Genomic DNA, 21109 nt, shown 5'->3' with positions numbered 1-21109 from the left:
TTTAAGCAAAAAGTCCCAGCAGCATTTAAAATAACATACTGCTTTTGGTATTAAAGAGGTTTTAGTTGTTACTCTTGGGTACTATGTCTATCTAATTTCTTAAGGTAGCTTTGTGCTAAGTCAAGAAAATCCTGGGTATTTTCTGTAAAATTTCAGTAGTTTCTTATTTTAAAGTATTTGCTTTTATTTTCTGTTTGGGAAATTTGTTCCAAAGTACAACTTTCTAGATGTATTCAGCACTGTCATAATTGTATTTGTGTAAATTTAAGAAGCAGGGAAATGTATGCCTGTTTGCTTATCTGTTTCTAATTTATATTTACCTCTTCCTACTTAATTATCATCTTTTTATTTTTTTGTTGAATGTTAAATATTTATTGTTGAATGTTAAATTTTGTTGAATGTTAAATTTTATTTTTTGTTGAATGTTAAAATTTTTTGTTGATTCAAGTGTACAAGAGAATGTAGAATGTGTCTGTAGTTTGAAGATTAAATATAAAACGAATACCTGTGTTCCAGATACCTTTCAGTCAGCTTTATTTAAATTTTTTTGTTTTTATAATTAAGTACATATTAAATAATATTTATAAAATATGTGTAAGTTAAAGAGTAAAGATACAATGAACAGCCCTGTACTTAGTACCCAGTTCAAGAACATTATCATAAGTTTTTATTTCTTTATCTGCTCCTTCCCCCAGAAGCAACCACTGTCTGTTATAGTTGCTTTTTTTAAAGTTTTGCCACATCGATTTCATTCCTAAACTATATTTTTTTGTTTTTGTTTGTTTTTTAACTCTATAAATGGGATCCTTCTTTATGAGTTTATTTGCAACTTCCTTCCCCCCCCCTCAACTTTATAGACCTGATAGCCCTCCATCATGTCATATATAGCTCTGATTGATTCATGTTCACTGCTGCATGGAATTTATGGTATGAATATTTTCCAATTTACTTATTACCTGTTGATGGTATGAAATTAAATCACGGAAACCTAATCCAAAATGGAGGTAGGAAGCAATGAAGAGAGAGCTCTCACACATGTACCACTCCTTGCAGCTTACTTTACGTACTCCAGCAAGAAGGAAGATTTTTCTCTTTGCCCAGCAACAACCCAGCCAATGAGAAGCTGCAACATCCCAGTCAATGAGAAGCCACCAAAACTTTGAACCCTTGCTTTCCTCCTGTGAACTATTGTTCAAAGTATCTCTTCCCAATTTCCTCCTTTCCTCTATAAAAGAGTATTCCTTTCCTTTGTTCTCTGGACTTGCCTGTGGTTTGTCATAGTTTGCTTGTCCTGAGTTGTAATTACTCTTTCTGCTATTCCTGAATAAGCTCTATTTTGCTGGCCGAATCACTTATCTTTTTCTTTTAAAAGGTTGACAATAGGTATTTGGATTGTTTCTGGTTTTCTTTTGCTGTTATAAACGATGGTGCTGTGAACACTTTGCATAGGTTTGTTGATGCAATTGCATACATACATGGTTTTAGGATCAAGTTTTTAAAAACTTGTTACCACTTACAGTAAGAAATAAATTTTACATTATGAGACTCAGTACATTAACAGATACATATATAACGAGTTTTCTGGGTAAAAAAAACCCTGTGAGATGCTAGTTTATTTCATTAAAAATAAGAATCCTAATCAAAACACACTAAGTTGGTTTTTACTAACCCACTAATGAGATTTGCAGTTATAACTAATAGTTTTGGACCTTATCTCTAGCTAGGAGTGGAATTACTGAATTGTAGGAGCGGTACACTTTCAATTTTAGTAGGTATTGCCAAATTATTTTCCAATGTACTGCACCAGTTTATTCCTCTCACTAGTGTATATATGCAGTGATTCCACATTCTTGCCTGTACTTGATATTGGCAAAAACTAAATTCAGACAGCCTATTGGATGTGAGTTGATGTCTTGTAGGTTTTGCATTTCTGCTTACTGAGAGGAAACACCTTTTCAGACGTTTGCTGGCCTTTTTTGTTTCCTTTTATCTGGAATGGCCGTTCAATTTTCTGTTAGGTTGTTTTTAATTGATAGCAGTTTTTCATATGTTCTGAATAATTCTTTGCTGATTATGTATCACAGATGTCTTCTTCCACGTTGTGGCTTGTCTTTTTACTTTCTTACGGTGTCTTTGTTAATAAAAATTAAAAACTTTAGTTGAATTTATTATTTTCTTTTTATGATTTGAACTTTGTGTCATGTTTTAGAAATCTTTCCTTTCCTCTAAGTTACAAAGATATTCTTGCATTTTGTCTTATAAAATTTTATATGGCCTTTAACAATTCTTTCCCTAAAATTGAGTTTTGTTTCTTCCCTTTTATGCTAAAATGTGTGAATTTAGTAGCTACTTTGAAATAATGTATGCATTTGCATACATACACGTTTCTAGGATAGAGTTTTTAAATACTCTTTGAATTATTAGTTTTATGCATTGTCTGCACGTTGCCTTTAGAGTCATAAGAAAATAATTAGGTAAGAATGCTAAAGTATAGATAGAGTTATTAAGTAAACTTTGAAGTCTCTACCCTCTTCCAACTCCCATAGGCTATTATAAAAGGTTTGTAAAGTTTCAGAGTGATGCCAGTGTTTGCATGTGGTTTTCTTAAGTTATGGACATTTGTTGTGAAACAGTCTGGTTAATTATTTCCTTAAGATAGTTACCTCTGGTATTTTTTTCATCAAAGTGCACTTGTGTGGATGACCTATTACTGTATATCCAGCTAGTACTCAGAGTATACATTTAATCTGAGGAATAGATCTTCAATTTGGGAAAATTTTCAGCTCTTTAAATACTGCTTCTGTTATTTTCACATTTGTTCTCTTGATAGAACTATGCTGGAGTCTTAGTTTATCCTGTACGTAAATATCTTAATTACAGTTTCCCCTTTTTCCCTCTGTTTTTCTAGGTAACTTCAGTACTGTGTAGCAATTTACCAACTTTTCTTCTGTGTTCAGTCTAGAGTTTAATTCTATTAAGTCTATATGCCAGTATCTGCAATTTTAATTTCTTAGATTTGGAATTGCTTTTTCATATATACCTGTTTCATTTCTCACTGTTTTTGTTTTATAACCTTTTTGCTACTTATAAAAAGACCCCGATCCCCTTATCTCTCTGACGTTTTGAACGTATTCAAATTTTAAGAACTTTGTCGGACTATTTATGTTTAATAATGCTAATACCATCTGATGTGAATTCATGTTTTCATTGATTTTTTTCCCCTCATCATTAAATTTCTTTCTGTTTTGTATTATGGGTTTGTTAGTCTCATTTTAAGGGGAGGTTTTTTTTTTTTTGTCTCCTTCTTGTGATCATCTCTTCCCTGCCTCCCCAATTATTTCTTTTTCAGCTGTTCCTACCGGGCCCGCTGTGCCTCGAATGACAAACTAGGTCTGTTCTGGAAGTTAAAAAAATCAAGGTAAAGAGAAGTGTTTATAGAAATATGCAATCATGTACTAGTGAGAAAGAGGGAGCTGAGAATATGTATATTTACATATAAACGAATATGTATATTTTTACATATAAACAAGTGTGTGTGTGTTTGTGTATATACATATATATATATATATATATATATAGTTTTATTGTGAAAAGGTATTTAAAAACCACAATATGGTTACCACAGTACCAAGAGTACTTTTTGCGACTGGGTTGGTTATTGTTTCTAGGTCTTTTTCGGCAACAGGGCCAGAATGCATATATTTTTAATAAGCTAAATTATCGCATGAGTACATACAGATGTTTCTACTCCAATTTAGTCCTGTGGGGTTTTTACTTAATTTCACTGACCTTTAAACTACATCTGCTTTAAAAAATGCCAAAAATCTGAGTTTCCAATTTTAACATAATCACTCATTTCAGTTAGCTCACAATACACACGTTACGTAGTACTGGAATAGCAATGTACACGTTGCCACCAAAATTAGGATTATAATAGTGGAAGATTAACTTCCCTTTTTTTGCCGTTCTTCCTCCACTCGTTTCCAGTGGGGATGTACAGTCAAGTTACCGTGTGCTAAAGTCACTTGGCGTAGTTTCACTCTGGTGGTCACCAAGTGAGTACACGGAAGGTCCTTTTGTTTCATTTCACTTTTGATATTTTGGGATTTTTAAAGATTTTTAAGGCAAATTCAAAGCATGTCCTTTAACCATTTTCCTCTTCGGTTCATCTTTTTCTCACATTTTAAGTGATATTCATGTTAAGGCAACCACCTTTGTCATTTCTTAAAATCATTTATTGTCATAAAATATTTCCTAGTCAGAGTTCCCAATCTTTTCCTTTATGGCTCTGGGTTTTACAGGAGACATAGAAGAGCCTTTATAAGGCAAGATTATCTTAAAATGCAAAGAAATACACTTGTGTCTTGTAGTTCTTTCATGGTTTAACTTTTTATCCTTTAAAACTTTGATCCATATGTAATTGAGGTAGGAGCTTAATTCCCACCCACCCAAATGGCTATCATTTGTGCCAGTACTACTTCTTAAATAATCTGTGTTTTTTTTTTAACTGATTGATTCGAAATGGCCTTGTTGACTAAATTTTTCGTATGTATTTGGGATTATTTCTATTGTGTTTATTTGGCTGTCCTTGGGCAAGTTTTTATCTTGTTTCATAAGTGAAGCTTTTTCATTAGTTCCCTTAGGGTCTTTTTGGATAGTATTTGACATTCTTGTCTCGTCATTTCCAGTTTATGTTTAGTTTGTGAAATGATGTTTTTAAATATTATGGCTTTTCTGGGAATAGGCAAGAATAAATATAACATTTTATCATGTTAGTACTTTCATCGTTAGTGACCTAAGGGGATGTACCTAAGAGTTATTTTATCAGCCTGTTGTATTCAACTTTTAATACCCTAGCCAAACTTCCCTAAGGGATGACAGGTTTTGAAGTAGGTTTTCTGTTTGCTGGTAAATTTAACTGACACCAGACATCAGTTATTAGGACTACCTTGTTGTAATGGAATTGGACGTACTTGGAGAGGTAAGGGCAGATACAGGGCCACAGGGAGGAGTTACAGGAAGATAAGATTTTACATCAAAACTAGGAAGACTCTTCTTACATATTTCTAAAGATACAAAAGGTGCTAATGGGAGGTGAGGTGAACATCCCTGGTTTCAGGCACAGGCTCCCTAACCGTTTAACTACATCCAATCTTTGGGTGGCTAGTTGGATTAGAGGCCCTTTTCAATACAGAAATCATGTGAAAAAGAAAAGACAGGTCAAGATTGTAAATTTTAGGGGGAGAAAGTCTGTATACAGCATACCATGTTTCCCCGAAAATAAGACCTAGTCGGACAATCAGCTCTAATGCGTCTTTCGTAGCAAAACTTAATATAAAACCCGACTAGGTTTTATTTTCGGGGAAACAATAGCTGTTTTACAATTACTACGTTATTGGTGTGAATTTCATGTTTTAATGTTAATGTCTGAGTAATTTAAATGATTTTTGTTCTTTGGAAACTAATTTTATGTATTGATTTGAAATACTGAGTAGCAAAATGTGTTAAGTTTTTGGTATTAAAACTTTCAGTTTGTCAAATTATAAGTTTGATCTTTTTACAGAATAAATTTTTAACCATGTTATCTCCTGTGGAGGTATTTTTAAATGAGTAATGTCTTTTCCTGAGAAAATGAATTAGTTTGGGCTTGATGGGTAAGCAAAAGTCTGAAAGATACTGGTGTAACTTTTAGCAGCTGCCTTTTCAATTTCTTGGAGAACCTGTTCAAATTGATATATCTATTGTATTTAAAGGATAACAAATAAACTTGGATAAAAAAATAAAGTTTCATGTGCTATGACTTGATATCTAATGGGGAAATTAAATTTTATTAGTCATCTCTGGCATTAGTTGGGTTTGTTTCAGATTTGGGTAGCAGTACTTTAGAATGGCTATTGCTAAAATATCTTAAGGGTGTGGTAATAAGATGTAAGTCATAGAAATAACTGTTCTAATTTAAAACTGGAATTGCACCACAAATTTTGAGATTTTGGTGTAGTCTGTAAAGTTAGTGTTAGAAAAGCTGTTGTAAGTGCAGTTCCCTTGTCAGGCAACTCAGTGTTTGATTTACTAAATTATCTTGTCCTTTGGTTACTTTGAATCTTTTCCCTCTTATTTTAAAAGATAATTTTATAATTGTATTGTGGACCCTGGGACCATTATACTTATGGTGTAGTGACTGACTAGAGAATGTAAATTTAGATGAATTTTTATATTTTGGTGGCTGTTTCAGGAAATGATTAATGTTTTGTCTGTTTTTTTATATTGGTATTTTTTCTTACTGATTTATAGAATCAAGTTTTAAAAATTCTTGTTGCAGATGTAATACACTTGTAAACTTTTAAACATAAGTATAAAATAACACGAGTCTACTTATTTTGTGTTTTCTTCAAGTACTTTGTTTTCTTATGTTTAAAACTTTAATCTGTCTGCATGTCTTTCTTTGATCTGAATGATTCAGCCTTTTGTGTACTGATTTGAAGTAACTTACTGTTAACTAAAATTTAAAAATCTTATTTGGATCTATTTTAGATTTTGAGTTCCATTGTCTGTTCTTTTTATCACACTGCAGTATATTGCTGCTTCCCAATAATTGTTAGACTGTCTCCTATCATAAAATGTTGTGACTGTGTATAGAGAAAATACTTATGCTTTAGGCTTTTAGGGGAAGGAGAACTAGCTATAGGCAGGGTACTTGAGCTGGAAGAATAGGACCACACTGAGGCTCAGGTTAGGTATTTTTTCCCGCCTCTCTAGTTTATAGATACTACGTACTTGGCACCTCAGCTAGATTAAAAGTTCATTTAAAGTCAGTGAATCTATGAGGTGTGATTGAAAAATACAGTGAATGTTTAAAAAAAAACATTTATTACAGTAAAAGACACACCGCCATTAATCCCCCTCAAAATACTCCCCCTCGCTTCGAACACACTTATCCCATCGTTCTTGCCACTTTCTGAAGCAGTTCTGCAAGTCCTCTTTCGTGAGTGTCTTTAAGTTGTGCTGTTGTGGCTGCCTCGATATCCTAAATTGATTCAAAATGTTTTCCTTTCATGGTCATTTTGACTTTGGGAAAAAGCCAGAAGTTTCACGGTGCCAGATCCTGTGAATAAGATGCATGAGGACACACCGTAATGTTTTTATTTGACAGAAAATGCCATATACCAGAAGCAATGTATGACATGAAGCGTGTCATGATGGAGGACGAAGTAGAGACACTCACGAAAGAGGACTTGCAGAACTGTTTCAGAAAGTGGCAAGAACGATGGGATAAGTGTGTTTGAAGTGAGGGGGAGTATTTTGAGGGGAATTATAGTGGCAATGTGTCTTTTACTGTAATAAATTTTTATTTAAACATTCACTGTATTTTTCGATCACACCTTGTATTTGTGCAACACTGCTAAGCATCCTGCATTTTCCATCCAAATTTTAAAATTTACCTGGAGTCTTAAAATGAACAAAATTTATAAAGAATAAGAAAATTACCAATATAGTAATTAGAATGTGTTTTATGTGACCTCCAAACACCACCTTTTCCATCCTTAACTCAGAACTAATACTTTGTCTCCCATTTTGTTAAGAAAATAATAGCGTTAGGAAGAGCATTTTCACAAACTTCTACACCATATCTAACTCCTTGCGGGCCTCTGCCTTTTTCCTTTTTTATGTTTCTGTAGACATGCTTCTGTCTAAGACCAGTCTCTACTTATACACCAAATTCTAGTTCCTCTTGCCATTTGAAAACAATGCCCCTCACTCTCCTACATCACCAGTATTTCCCTTTCTACTGGATCATATTTGTCAGCATATTAACATGATGTAATTTCCTACATCTTTAGAAACCAAATTCAACCTTCTGTTTCCCTCCAGCTTCCATTTAATTTCTCTCATCCCTTCACAGGAGATCTCCAAAGAGTTGTCCATACCTGCCGGAGTTCTCACTTTTGAATTCATTTCAATCAGGGTCTGATCGCCACTGCTCTACTGCTGTGGTCACAGTCACTGGTAATGTCTGCGTTGCTAAATCCAACAGTCAATGCCTACTTTTCATTGTGCTTTACTTACCAACATCATTTGACAAGTTGATCAATCTCTCCTTGATACACTTTTCATTTAGCAACATGTTCCTAATTTTCATTATCCCTCTCTTAGTCTGCTCTTCCCTCCTCTCTCAGTTCTTTATCTTTCTGTTGTTGAATTGTCCAGTGGCTCAGTCTTGAGACCTCTATACCCATTCCGTTAGTGGTTGTATCCAAGCAATGGCTTTAAATATGATTCATATGCTGAATACACCTGAATTTATATCTCCAGCCTGCATGACTTATGTGTCCAAACACTCTTGTTTACCTGTCTACGACATCTTCACTTGTCTGAAACCTAACTCCCAGTGTCCAACCCCAACCATGTCTTGTCCACATTTCCCCCATCTCAATAAAAGGCAATTTTATTGTTTTTGGTTTAGTCTAAAATCTTTGGAGTTGCCTTTGTCTTTGCTTGTTCTCTCACACCCCATATTGTAGTGTTCAGCAAATCATCTTGTCTTTACCTTCATAACATATCCAGAATTTGACTACTTCTTACTATTTCCCTTCCTACCAACTTGCTCTAATCATCTCTTACCTAGATTATTTCAATTGTCTTAACAGTTTTTCCTGCTTTTACCTTCTCCCTACAACCTTTTCTACTCAGAACGCCTGTTGGTTTCCCATATTACTCAGAGGACAAGCCACAGTCCTTCTGTTTGCCTGTAAGGAACTGATTTATTCACTGCCTCTTTGCCCCTTTCAGGTGATCTCTTCAACCTCATCTTCTGCTTATTTTCTTGTTCATTATACTTGAAGCACATTGTACTTACTGTTCTTGCTCAAATATACCATGTACGTTCCTGTCTTATATACTGTATATTAATTGCTGGCCTGACTTCCTTTTAGTAGAACGTTAGCCCTATTAGGGCAGGGGTTTTGGCCTTTTTTACTGCTGTTTCTTCAGAAGTAAAAGAACCCTAGAAAACAGTGCTAAATAATTGTTAGTAAATGAATAATAGACTATTGTGGAAGACAGTTGAAAAAATACATTTTCATAGGTATGATTTGAGCTAGTTTTGAAGGATAAGTGAAGAACAGACACAAAGGACAAGGTAAAGTTTTTAAGATTTGATATAGTAGGGAGGAGGCAGAATTGGACTTTTTAGAAAGTGGCTTCTTTTGGTCCTTGATTTAGAACCTGTAGTCGCCTTTTACTGCTGATTTCGTCGACTCAGCTGACTGCTGATCTCTAGTTGCTTGTATTTTATATTCTTCAGAATCATATCTGAAACTGAGACATGAACTGGTCCCTATATTCTTGATCTTGACAAGTGGTTTCATCATTAAAGGACACTTCCAAGTTAGAAATGTAGGCGTTGTCTCAGACTCCTCCCTCACTCTCACTATACTCCAAAATAGTTGCCTTGTCCTGTTGGTTGTTCCACCCAGGCCTCTTTCTGCATTGAATTAATTCACTCTCATCAGATGTGGCCTATCGAAATAGTCACTTTAATTGGTCAGCTTGCATTTATGTTAACTTATCCATTGGCTTTTAAATTTTGGTTATATTTTTTTTTATTTGTAGAAGTCCTAATTGATTCATATCTACCAGTCACTTTTGATAGTTTCTGTTCTTTGCTCATTTTCCCAAGTCCCTCTTATTCCTTTGTGTGTATGTCATAATCTGTATCTATTTCAGTATCTTAAATCTTTAGGGATCTAATTCCTTAGTTTGTTTCTGTTGCCTCTGGCTCATGGTGACTCATCATATTGTGCCATTTTGGGTAGTAGGCTCTTACCTGGGTGATAGTCTTTGGCAGTCTTGAGGAGCCAGGTTTGAGGGAGCATTCCATCAAAGAGGATGTTCAGTTGCTTTTGCCCACGTGCACAATAGGCACCACCAACATGGGAGCACTTCAGTTTTTTGGCTTAGCATTTCCAAAATCATGCACGTAGTTTGGACCTTAAAGTTATGTCAGAAGAGATTTTTGGAGCCAAGGCAGAATCTGCACCAAAGTTAATTTCATTTTAGTGCTTTACTGTATTGCTATTCATCAATCTTAAAATTCCTTTTTACTCAGGATATATCCTATTTGAACAGGCTATGTAACCTATCGATGATAATGTTAAAACAAACAAAAAAAACCCCAAAAGTCCAACAGGTTTCTGCTCCCCAAAAGCATTCCTGGTTGACCAGTAGCACTTAGGCACAGTAAAATATATCTAACCAATTAAAAACCTGGATAGTCCATGAATTATCAGGGAAATAAAAATTCTGTATAAAGTTTCTTTTAGTATTTTGTTAGCACACCATTCCTTTTCCCCTTCAACTTAAAACCAGGGCTGTGCTAATACCATTTTTAAAATTGGTTATAGAAATGCAAAATGTTAACAAATGCCGTTTTAATCACAAATGTCAATAGTGTGCCTAATAAACATCTTTTTTCTCAGGTTCCATTTATGGCTGTTCTCATACTTGGGCCATTATTGGTATAACTTGAATAAAGTATATCTACATTTTTAAATGACATAAATTAGTTGAAAGACAAAGTTAAATTTAATAAGCTTAACTTTATTATGTTATCAATATAAGATTCCTAGGTCTGTCTGTCTTGGCAATTAACACATAGCTCTGATGAGCTTTATTTTGTCTTGGAAAATAGTCCTATTAAAATGGTTCTGGTGAAATCTTATATTGGACAAACTCAGATTTATCCAACTTTAAAGCAGATGTTTTCTAAGATCTAAAATAATTCTTAGAATAATGATTCTTCTATTTAGGTGGAATTTGGTTCTTTTACTACCCTTCAGATGAGGGATAGCATGTCTATATTCAAGGCAAATCTGGTAGTCAGATCACACCTTTTATTTTCTCTAGTTATTGGGTTAATCTAAAAGTAGGGCTGATATTCTGTTGATGAGGCAAATTCTTTTTTAACATTTGGGAAGGATGACGGTGATGGCCATCTGTGTTACAGTGTAAAGTTTGCGGAAAGGGACACCTTGAAAAAAATGAAGCAAAACATCTAATTTGTAATTTATTTTAATGCCAAATGACACATCCTAAAATTTTGATTTTGACTTTATTTCCATATCCTTGATGTATTCACCAATTATTAGGTCGTTAGTCACTGGAATAAAGGTGCTAGCAGTTTGTGAATGGGCTTAAATCTCTAAATGAAGGCATGAACTACCTCTTTTTTTTTAAAAAAAAGAAAGTATTTTATTTTCTTGTGCTGAACAAAAGAAACAAACAAATGGGGAGTAAAGTAGATAATGAAGATTTAGGAAAGAAACACAGATAACTACTTTATTTTTTTGGTCATTAAGAGTGTGGTACTTTTAGTGAATATCCAGTGTGTTGGTAATAGCTAATGCCTCTTTATTTCCACATAATAGTAGTATTTATCAACATTGGACAATAAAAGACAAACAAAATACTATTAAAGTGTCAAAAGTGGATATTTGGGGGAAAAATAGTGGATATCTTAAGTTTTTTTTCTCCCGTTGAGATCTTTTCACATGATTTAAAAATAAAAGGATGTGTTATACTTTTTCTAGTTACCACAATTTTTTTTCAGAGTATATTTGAACTGTAGTTTGCAAAGTAATCAAGTATGTGATTTAAAAAAAAAAAACTAACCTCCTTAGATTTGTAGGTCAGGTTAGATCTGAAATACCATTTGAAAGAGCAGAGGGTTTGTGTGTTTAATTTTTATAAGACTGACTCCGTTTTTTTTTTTCTTTCCCATTTAGGTTTTATAGGATAACATTAACAAAAGCATGATGGAGTTTTATGAGTCAACATATTTTATTGTCCTTATTCCTTCAGTAGTTATTACAGTAATTTTCCTCTTCTTCTGGCTTTTCATGAAAGAAACATTATATGATGAAGTTCTTGCAAAACAGAAAAGAGAACAAAAGCTTATTCCTACCAAAACAGATAAAAAGAAGGCAGAAAAGAAAAAGAATAAAAAGAAAGAAATCCAGAATGGGAACCTCCATGAATCTGATTCTGAGAGTGTACCCCGGGACTTTAAATTATCTGATGCCTTGGCTGTAGAAGATGAGCAAGTTGTAACTGTTCCATTGAATGTGGTTGAAACTTCAAGTAGTGTTAGAGAAAGAAAGAAGAAGGAAAAGAAACACAAGCCTGTATTAGAAGAGCAGGTCACCAAAGAAAGTGATGTATCAAAGATTCCAGGCAAAAAAGTAGAACCTGTCCCAGTTACTCAGCAGCCCACCCCACCCTCGGAAGCAGGTGTCTCAAAGAAGAAACCAGGGCAGAAGAAGTCTAAAAATGGAAGCGGTATTGTATTCTATTTAATTTCATTGGATGATTGTATTTGTTTTAATAACTTTAGGGCTTGAAAGTCAGGTATTTTGTTAGGTGTGCATGTAAAGTGTTAAATATTGAGTCTGAAACCAAGGTCATTATCCTTTTCACTGTGTGTTTACTATTATTAACATTAATTGCTGATAGAAATAATTAGTATTGATCATAAAACAGCATTTAAAACTAAACTTCATATTACAAATATGACTAAACGTCATATTACAAAAGACGTTTAATGGAAATATATAAAATCTGTTTCACTAACACCACTAAGGACATGTAAGTACCAGCAGTTAGAAACATTTACATTTATTTCAATCAATACTTTCTAATCATGTGATTGGAATTAAAGATGAAGAGATAAGATAAATCAGATTTTTTTTTACCCTTGATAATTCATTTTGCAAACTTTTAGCATAGATCTGTTTTATGCTAGGCATTATACTAGGTATAGGGACCACAGAGATGAATTGTTCATTTTCAAGGTATTCACATGCTAGCTGTAGCCACAAACATAATTATTATAATACATATAAAAAGTTTTGTATTATGATCTAGATATGTCTAAACCAGTGTAGGAGTTCTAAAGTGGGCCACTTAGATAATATAATGCCTGAAATTAATCTGAAAGGTTGAGTGAGTACTAGCTAGTTTTTTTTGTGCGGCTGGGAATGGGTGGAGACAGGGTATTCCAGGGAGAGGAGTTAACAGGTAAAATGGAAAGGACAGGAGGAATGGCGTAGTATGATGTATGGAACTGCAAGCAGTTTGCTCTGAATGAAGGGACTTGAGTGTACTTTGTACTTGGTTGCGTATCTTACCTTGTGATGTGTTAAATTAGTTATGTTGTTTTTTAAATATTTGCTTGCCAGCTGTGATCAAGGTATGGTATTGACTAGAGGAATAAGAATACGCACCGTATGTTTTAGTGGGGGAGAAGGACATGTAAGCCAGTAATAAAATGGGACTTACATAAGAGATGTATAAAGTACTCGTATAGAAGTACCAAAGCCCATACTACTACTTACGGGGACCAGGGACAAAAAGCTCTATGGAGGAGGCAGTGCCTAAGCTGGGTCTTCAGAGTGAAACCCTTCACCAGGCAGGTAGTGGGGTCTCATTCCACATTGGGAGGATATCGTGTGTAAAGGCACAAAGGTATACGATTACAGTGTGTTGTCGAACCATAAAAATGTGAGGTAGGAGGTGATAGGAAACAAAGCTGAAAAGATATGCAGTGGTTAGATCATAATGGTTTTTGTATACAGTGCTAAGGAGCTGGGATGTTGTAGGTTAGCCATTGTTGAAGATTTTCAAGCAGGTTAATTTACATGGTCAGATTAATATTTTAGAAAGATATCTTTGGCAGAACTTGGGAGTACAAATTTTATGGGACAGAATTTGATGTAGACAGACTTGTTAAGAGGTTATTGTTTTCCAAAGTTAAGTTGAATGACTGAACTATGGTAGTGACAGAAGATATAGAAAGTAGATTAGAGAGGTCTACCAAGTAAAAATGATATGACTAACTTTATTGGATATGGTATGACATAACAACTTTAAATATACAATGAAGACATTGAAATTGGTAAAAGATTTTGCTTATCTTGGTTTAGTCATCAATTAAAATGGAGACTACAGCCAAGAAATCAAGAGATGTCTGAGACTCAAGGGCAGCAATAGAAGAATTAGGAAAGATCAGCAAGAGCAAAGACGTGTCATTAGAGACCAAGGCTGAGATCATCCACACCCTCATATTCCCAATTGCTATGTATGGATGTGAAAGTTGGACAGTGAAGAAGACTGGTAGGAAAAAAACGGATTCATTTCAAATACGGTGTTGGAAGAGAGAGCTCTGTAGATACCTGAGACTGTCAGAAAGTCGAGCAAGTGGATCCTGGAGCAAATTAAACCTTAAACATCACTGGAGGCAAAAATGACAAAACTGAAGCTGTCTTACTTCGGGTATATCAAGAGAAGGCAGGATTCTTTGGAAAGGACATTAATGCTGGGAAAAACAGAAGGCAGCAGGCAAGGAGGCAGAACAAATATGAGATGGGTTGATTCCATAAATGAAGCCATAAGCAAGAGTGTACAGGAGCTAAGCAGGGCCATTGGGGACGAGACATTGTGGATGTCACTCATTCATAGAGTCTCCAGGAGTCAGAGCCAACTCAGTGGCACATAATACACTCATGGGAGATAAAGGAGAAGGTATCAAAGCCGATTTCCCAAGTTCTCAGTTTGGTCAGGGTTAGCAAACTTCAACCTGTGAGCCAGATACGGCCTGCTTCCTGGTTTATGGCCCATGAACCAAGAATAGTTCTTACATTTTAATGGTTCGAAAAAATAATAATAATTTGTTAAATATGGAAATATGAAATTCAAACCTCCAAGTTCATAAAGAAAGTTTTTTTAAATGCAGCCACATTCATTTGTTAACATATGTCTATGGCTGGCTTTCACACTGCAACAGTAGATGAAGCGTTGTGACAGTCTGTATGGCCTGCGAAGCCTAGATTATTTACTATTTGACCCTATACAGAAAAAATTTGCTCACCTCTAATTGGTAGATGGTTAGTAGCACTAAGACGGAATACTGGAGAGAGACTGGATGTGTATGGAGAGGAGAATGCTTTTAGTTTGTATTTTGGGTGCTTATGAGGGCCATTCATATAGGGAGTAATTCAGGATGCAGTGGAATATATAAGTGCAGAGGCATGAGGTTAGAAATAGATTCAGAAGCCTGAAGCATGAAAGTTGTAGTTGAAGTCATGGGTATAGATGAGATCATCCCAGGGGAAGTATTTAAATAAGACACAATCCTGAGGAATACCAGCATATAAGGTATTTAGTAGGAGCAGCTCACAAAGGATATTCCAATATAAGAAAAGGATTGCAGGGGGAACTGATAGGAGAGAATTTTTTATTTTATTGTGGTAAAATAAACATAACAAAATTTACCACTTTAACCATCCCCCTTTCTTCCGCCTCCCCCACTCCGGTTCAAGCTGTTGTTTCTCAGTCTAGTTGTGTAGGACACAGGCTTGTGTTATGAGCCTTGCGCTGCCCCCAGCTGAGGCAGTCGGCCACCGGTTGTCGGTGGGTCCACAGCAGCTCATGGCAGCTCTCGCTGGCTGTCGGCCACTCACTCTGGCTGCTGGCTGCTCCTGGCAGCACACAGTAGCCCACGGTAGCTCACACCGACCTCTGGCTGCTCACAGCAGCCCAGCTCCAGGGAGAGCTGTTGTTCACAATCTTAGCTGTAGAGGGCGCAGCTCACTGGCCCATGTGGGAATTGAACCAGCGACCGCAGCCTTAGGAGCACGGCGCTCCAGCCACCTTGCTGGCCCAGCCATTTTAACCATTTTTAAGTGTGTAGTTCTACGGCATTAAGTATATTCACATTCTCGTGGAGTCATCACCATCATCCATCTCAAGAATGTTTTCATTTTCCCCAACTGAAACTCTACCCATTAAACACTAATTTCCTGTATTCCTCCCTACCCTTAGACGCTGGCAACTCCCACGCTCCTTTATGTCTCCTTGAATTTAATTATTCTAGGTACTTCATATAAGTGAAATTAGACAATATTTGTCCTTTTGTGACTGGCTTATTTCACTTAGTGTAATGGAGAGGAGAAAATTTTAAGGAGGTAGAGACCAATAGTAGGAAATGCTGAATAGAAGTCTAATAAGGATTAAAGGATATTACTGGTAGAGTATGGCATTTGGGACACTAGGGACCTTACTAACTCCTTTTGTGGATATAATGGAGGAGATAAAAATCAGGCTGCAATTAGTTGAGAAACGATTGGTAGAAAAGGAAGTACAGACTATACGAGTATTTTTGTCAATGTAAGAAAAAATTCGGTGTGAAAGTCTAGGAATTACAGTGGTGGGAAGGGTTTTATTTTTTAGGGTGATAGAGCTTTGACCATGCCTAGAGATTTGACCAGGCCTATAGGCTGAGTAGGGCTAGGAGTGGCTGAGAAATGGGATATAAAAGAAGGAGCAAGTACTAGAAGTCTTGATGAAGTTAAGGAGCAAATATAGCTGAGTAGGAAAATTAGAATGACAAGTTAGTAAGAGAGTTATACATTAGAATTCAAACTTTTGGTGGTAAGGCATTCTGGGAATTATTCATTAATAATTGAATCTTGTATGGTCATTGTTTTCATTTTTTATTTTGATGGTTTTTCATTTATTTTTAATAAAGATGATCAGGATAAAAACGTGGAAACTCTTATGGCACCTTCAAAAAAGCAAGAATCATTACCCCTCCACCAAGAGACTAAACAAGAAGGTGGATCAGGAAAGAAGAAAGTATCGTCAAAGAAGCAAAAGACAGAAAATGGTGAAATGTGTAGATGTGTATTTTGTAAATACTAATTCTAGAGAAGTATACTACGATAAGAACCCTAGAGACCTCACATGCTCTTTAATTCTCAGCTTAATGTGTGCTATAGTAACTTTAATATTAATACAATTCCAGGGTTCTCTTTAGTCTTGTGACTTTGTAGTGCTTTGACAGATGGGCCAGAGCGTATGTAAGTTTGTGATGATGAAGCTCGTTTGAAATTTAAAAAGGACAAAACATTTATACATATTCTTAACTGAGTTTTGAAAATAATGTAAATAGCATACAAACTCTAGAACAAAAGTATTCCTGAAATATTTATACTTTTTAATATCACCTAAAGATTATGCTGAGGACATTAGCTTGATCTTTCATTATCCTACATTCCCAATTATTTCCTGAACATAATTTGCATGTATATATGGGAAGCATCCAATTAAAAGTGATGGTGCGATTTTTATACGTTCAGAATTGTCCAGGGAAAAGTTAACTATGAAATTTATGTAGTTTAAACGGTGATTTTCAAATAATATTGGGCAGTGGTATCAACTAGTGCTACAAAATAGTGAAATTGGAAAGACAAAATGAAATTCTATTAGTTGCATTAAAATTATGATATACTAAGCAATCAAGTATAGAAAAGTATTACCCCAAATATTTGCTAAGATTACATATTTATTAGGTTTTAAATAGAAGAACTATGCACGCCCAGTTTTTTTTTTTAAGTAGGAATATAGAGAGGTTTTCATACAGATAAGGAAGTCGTATTTCTAACCAACAGGTATCAGACTTTAATATTCAAACTCTTAGAGTTTTTCCCATTAAAATTAGGAACAAAATGAGGGTTTCTTTCTCCACTTTAAATGTTCCGGAAGTTTTAACCAGTGTAGTAAGATGTGCCATGGCAATTAGAGGCATAACTCTTAGAAATGGGAAGATACCTGCAAGGAACAATGACTGATATTTGTAGCTAGCATCTCAATTAAAATATTATCAATTGCAATAAGAATTCAGTAAAATACCAACATAAATAAAAATTAAATTTTTCTTGAGCACTAATTAAATGTGAATGGATTCTTAGTTAAAACAGGAGAAAAATGTAAAGGATGTATAAGGAAATTTTCAGATATTATTAGAAAAGACATGCTGCAAACTCTTAGATGATTTGAATGATTTACTGTACTATGAAATAATATTAAACTGGTACTGTGTTTTGACTTATTAAATGATAAAATAGGAATTTAAAGCCAAATTGAGAGATTTGAAAATAACGGCATGTATCATTTAAACTGAAGTGTGCTTGTGTGTTATTACTCTATTAAAAACACTGAATAATTACAATTCTGTTGAACTTAAATTGCAGTCTTGGTAGATGAACCCCTTATTCATGCAACTACTTACATTCCTTTGATGGATAATGCTGACTCAAATCCTGTGGTGGACAAGAGAGAGGTTATTGATCTGATTAAACCTGACCAAATAGAAGGAATCCAGAAAACGGGGGCTAAAAAACTGAAGACTGAAACTGACAAAGGTAATATACAGAATGCGACAATCTATTGTATGGAAAAAACACATTTTTGAGTTCTCGTAGAGTCAAGTATGTTCTCTCGTAGAAACGGTGAATTGCAAAAGCCTAATAGAATACTTGTAGTAAAGGGGTTATTGATAATTTTCTAGTCCAATCCCATCAGTTTTGTAGAGCTGGACACTGGTTTTGACTTGCCCAAGGTCTCACAGCTATTTTGCTGTCTGGTGATCTTTTCCCTTCTATGATTGTCTTCTGCAAGGTTTTGTATGCTAATTCACATCTGCCTCTTATTATTTTTTCATAGACTTTATTTTTGTTTTAGAGCAGTTTTAGGTTCACAGCAAAGTTAAGTGGAAAGTACAGAGAGTTCACATACACCTCTTGTCCCCACAACATGCACACAGTGCCTTTTTAAACTTAAAATGTAGTTGAAGTATTAAAAGCCTTGGGCTGTTTTGGGTCTAATGGGTGGCAGTAGCTTTTAAGAAGAGGAAGTTGGTGCCTAATACGAGAGCATTGGAGGAATTGAGGTGGGTGAGTCAGCAGATGTTTGATGCATGGAGTTTTCAAATGTCAGGATTGCTTGTATGTATTTGATCTTGCAAAAAATCAGATTTCCCTTTAATATCTTCAAGTTTATTTTCTCATTTGTAAAATTTGGTTTATATGTCATGAGTATTAAGGTTAAATGAGAATGTGAACATACCTAGTTTAGATACTAGCATATACTAGACATTTGAATGATTTTTTGTTTTTAAAATGAAGGCGTATTGGCAGTTTAGTATTCTGCATTTTAGTTAATGTAAGTATTCCTTATTACATTAAAGATAAACACGTTTTTCTCTCTTGACTATTTATTGTTGTTTGACCTGAAATGTAAGTCTGTTTTCTCTTGGTTATTGATATTCTGGGTGAAGAACTCTTTATGCTTATCTTTGCTGAAGTTATTAGTTGTGTATTTTAACTAATCCTCCCCTTCCTTTTTTTTTTTTTTTTTTAAGAAAATGCTGAAGTGAAATTTAAAGATTTTCTTCTGTCCTTGAAGACTATGATGTTTTCTGAAGATGAGGCCCTTTGTGTTATAGATTTGCTAAAGGAGAAGTCTGGTGTGATACAGGATGCTTTAAAGAAGGTAAGCAAGCATATTTTTGGTTTTGGGCATATGTAGGAGCAGTGGTTAGAAGTTCACCAAGCAAGACTTCTGCTAGAGCAATAAATTATTATCTACTTCCATCCTTCATTCCCCAAAGCATATAGTTACATATAAAAGTTCTAGAATGTCCTCAGAAGTTATTTCATATACCCATACTAATCAATACACTTACTTAGTTTAGTTAGGTATCTAAGTCTTCTGATGTTTTGACAAAAGTGCATTGCTTATAAGTAAGATGATTGACATGACTTCAAAGTCATTTGGCTCTTGGCTGTGTTGCACCTTGCTGTGCTGTGATTGGAAGTATTAAATGCAAGGTCAGGGGAGTTCTGGGCAGCATATATGAAATGTTTTTGAGACTGAAGATAGCTCCATTCAGAGAACCTAGGATTTGTTGTTGCATATATGTATGTGTAATATTACCATTCTAAAATAAATGATTTGCATGGTAGAATCGCTGCTATAACTGACTAAAATTTGTGAAAAAACAAAACAGAAACCCCCCACAAAATCCATGGAGTAAATATTTAATTTCTCGTGGCTCATGCTCACTCTATTATCATGTACACGTATAGGATGTCATAGTGGGAAAGGTGACACGTTTTGAAGTGTTCTTTGTGTAAAATAAGATGATGTGATGTCTGGTATTCACTATTAGGTGGTGTACTTAACTGTTCTAAACACACACACACACACACACACACACACACACACACCCACACACCCCTACCACCCCCCACCAAACCACTACCACTTACCTGCTTTAAAATCTTGAGTGGCTTCCATTTTTTCTTAAAGACTATTCTAGTCTAAACCATCACTTCTTACTTCCTTCAGTAGTCTCCTAGTTGATGTTTCTACTTTCTTGCTTAGGCCTCTTATTTTTTCCATACAAATTCAAGGTGACCTTTTAGAGATCAGTCAGGTCATATTACTCATTGTTTTGTGCCTTTGTCTTTGCACCTAGAACGTAATCCAAATTCCTTGGCAGGTCTCTGCCTATTTCTCTATACAACCTTATCTCATGACACTCTCCCCATCCCCTCACTACATTTCACTCATACTAGGTCTTTTCTGGTACCTCTGGAGCATACCAAGACTTTTCTTCTGTTTGGACTTTCCCCACTGTCTTCCCTTGGTTAATTCCTCTTTCAAGTCTCCACTTAAATATCCTTTCCTCATAATAAAGCTAATCTGAGTTCCTAGTTTAAATTGTTCTCCCTGTTGTTTCCTATGACTATTTGGACTTTTTTTCCATAGCATTATAAGTCTGTCCATACTTGCCAGTGTCTGTTGACAGTGTGTTTTACAAATCTGTGGCATCTTACAATGTAGTATGCTTGTTGGGAGGTCTTCATTTGGTGCCAGCAATGGCCCAGAGTAAACAACGTGTTCGAGGGTAATCAGAGCAAGTGTGTATAGATGCCTCTGTACAACTTCAGATACAAAGTCAGATTATTCCGTGGCAAGGAACTTACTTGAAATTCTTGACTGATGAATTTGTCACTTGATTTACTTTATTTTAATTGGGTAAGTATAAATCTAAAAAGAGTTCTTAGTTATTGTGGTGATTGGGAAAAGCTCCTAGCAGGAAAAAGCCTCCAACTAAAATTATTATGTTAGTACCTGTTTGAAATTGTTGCTTTTTAAAATTAAATGCTGTGTTTCTCTTCTGACTGAGGAGTTTGCTGTGGCTGATGGGGGC

General features: G+C 35.1%; 1 protein-coding gene across 7 annotated transcripts in view; it reads left to right on the top strand.

The window, feature by feature from the left end:
• Positions 1-21109, top strand: part of KTN1 (kinectin 1) — an 89175-nt gene that overhangs the window by 7597 nt on the left and 60469 nt on the right. For 6 of the 7 annotated variants that reach the window (XM_033108131.1, XM_033108135.1, XM_033108136.1 and 3 more), the window contains exons 2-5: positions 11781-12333; positions 16580-16717; positions 18084-18254; positions 19253-19383. In XM_033108131.1, the coding sequence (XP_032964022.1) occupies positions 11808-12333; positions 16580-16717; positions 18084-18254; positions 19253-19383 (966 nt within the window). In that variant the 5' untranslated portion in view covers positions 11781-11807. Of the gene's footprint in view, positions 1-3349; positions 3419-11780; positions 12334-16579; positions 16718-18083; positions 18255-19252; positions 19384-21109 lie in introns of all 7 variants that reach the window. The other variant, XM_033108130.1, reaches the window with a different exon arrangement.

The sequence above is a fragment of the Rhinolophus ferrumequinum genome, chromosome 6 (assembly GCF_004115265.2).
Source record: "Rhinolophus ferrumequinum isolate MPI-CBG mRhiFer1 chromosome 6, mRhiFer1_v1.p, whole genome shotgun sequence".
In the NCBI taxonomy this organism is placed as follows: Eukaryota; Metazoa; Chordata; class Mammalia; order Chiroptera; family Rhinolophidae; genus Rhinolophus; species Rhinolophus ferrumequinum.
This window is presented reverse-complemented; position numbering and strand designations above follow the sequence as displayed.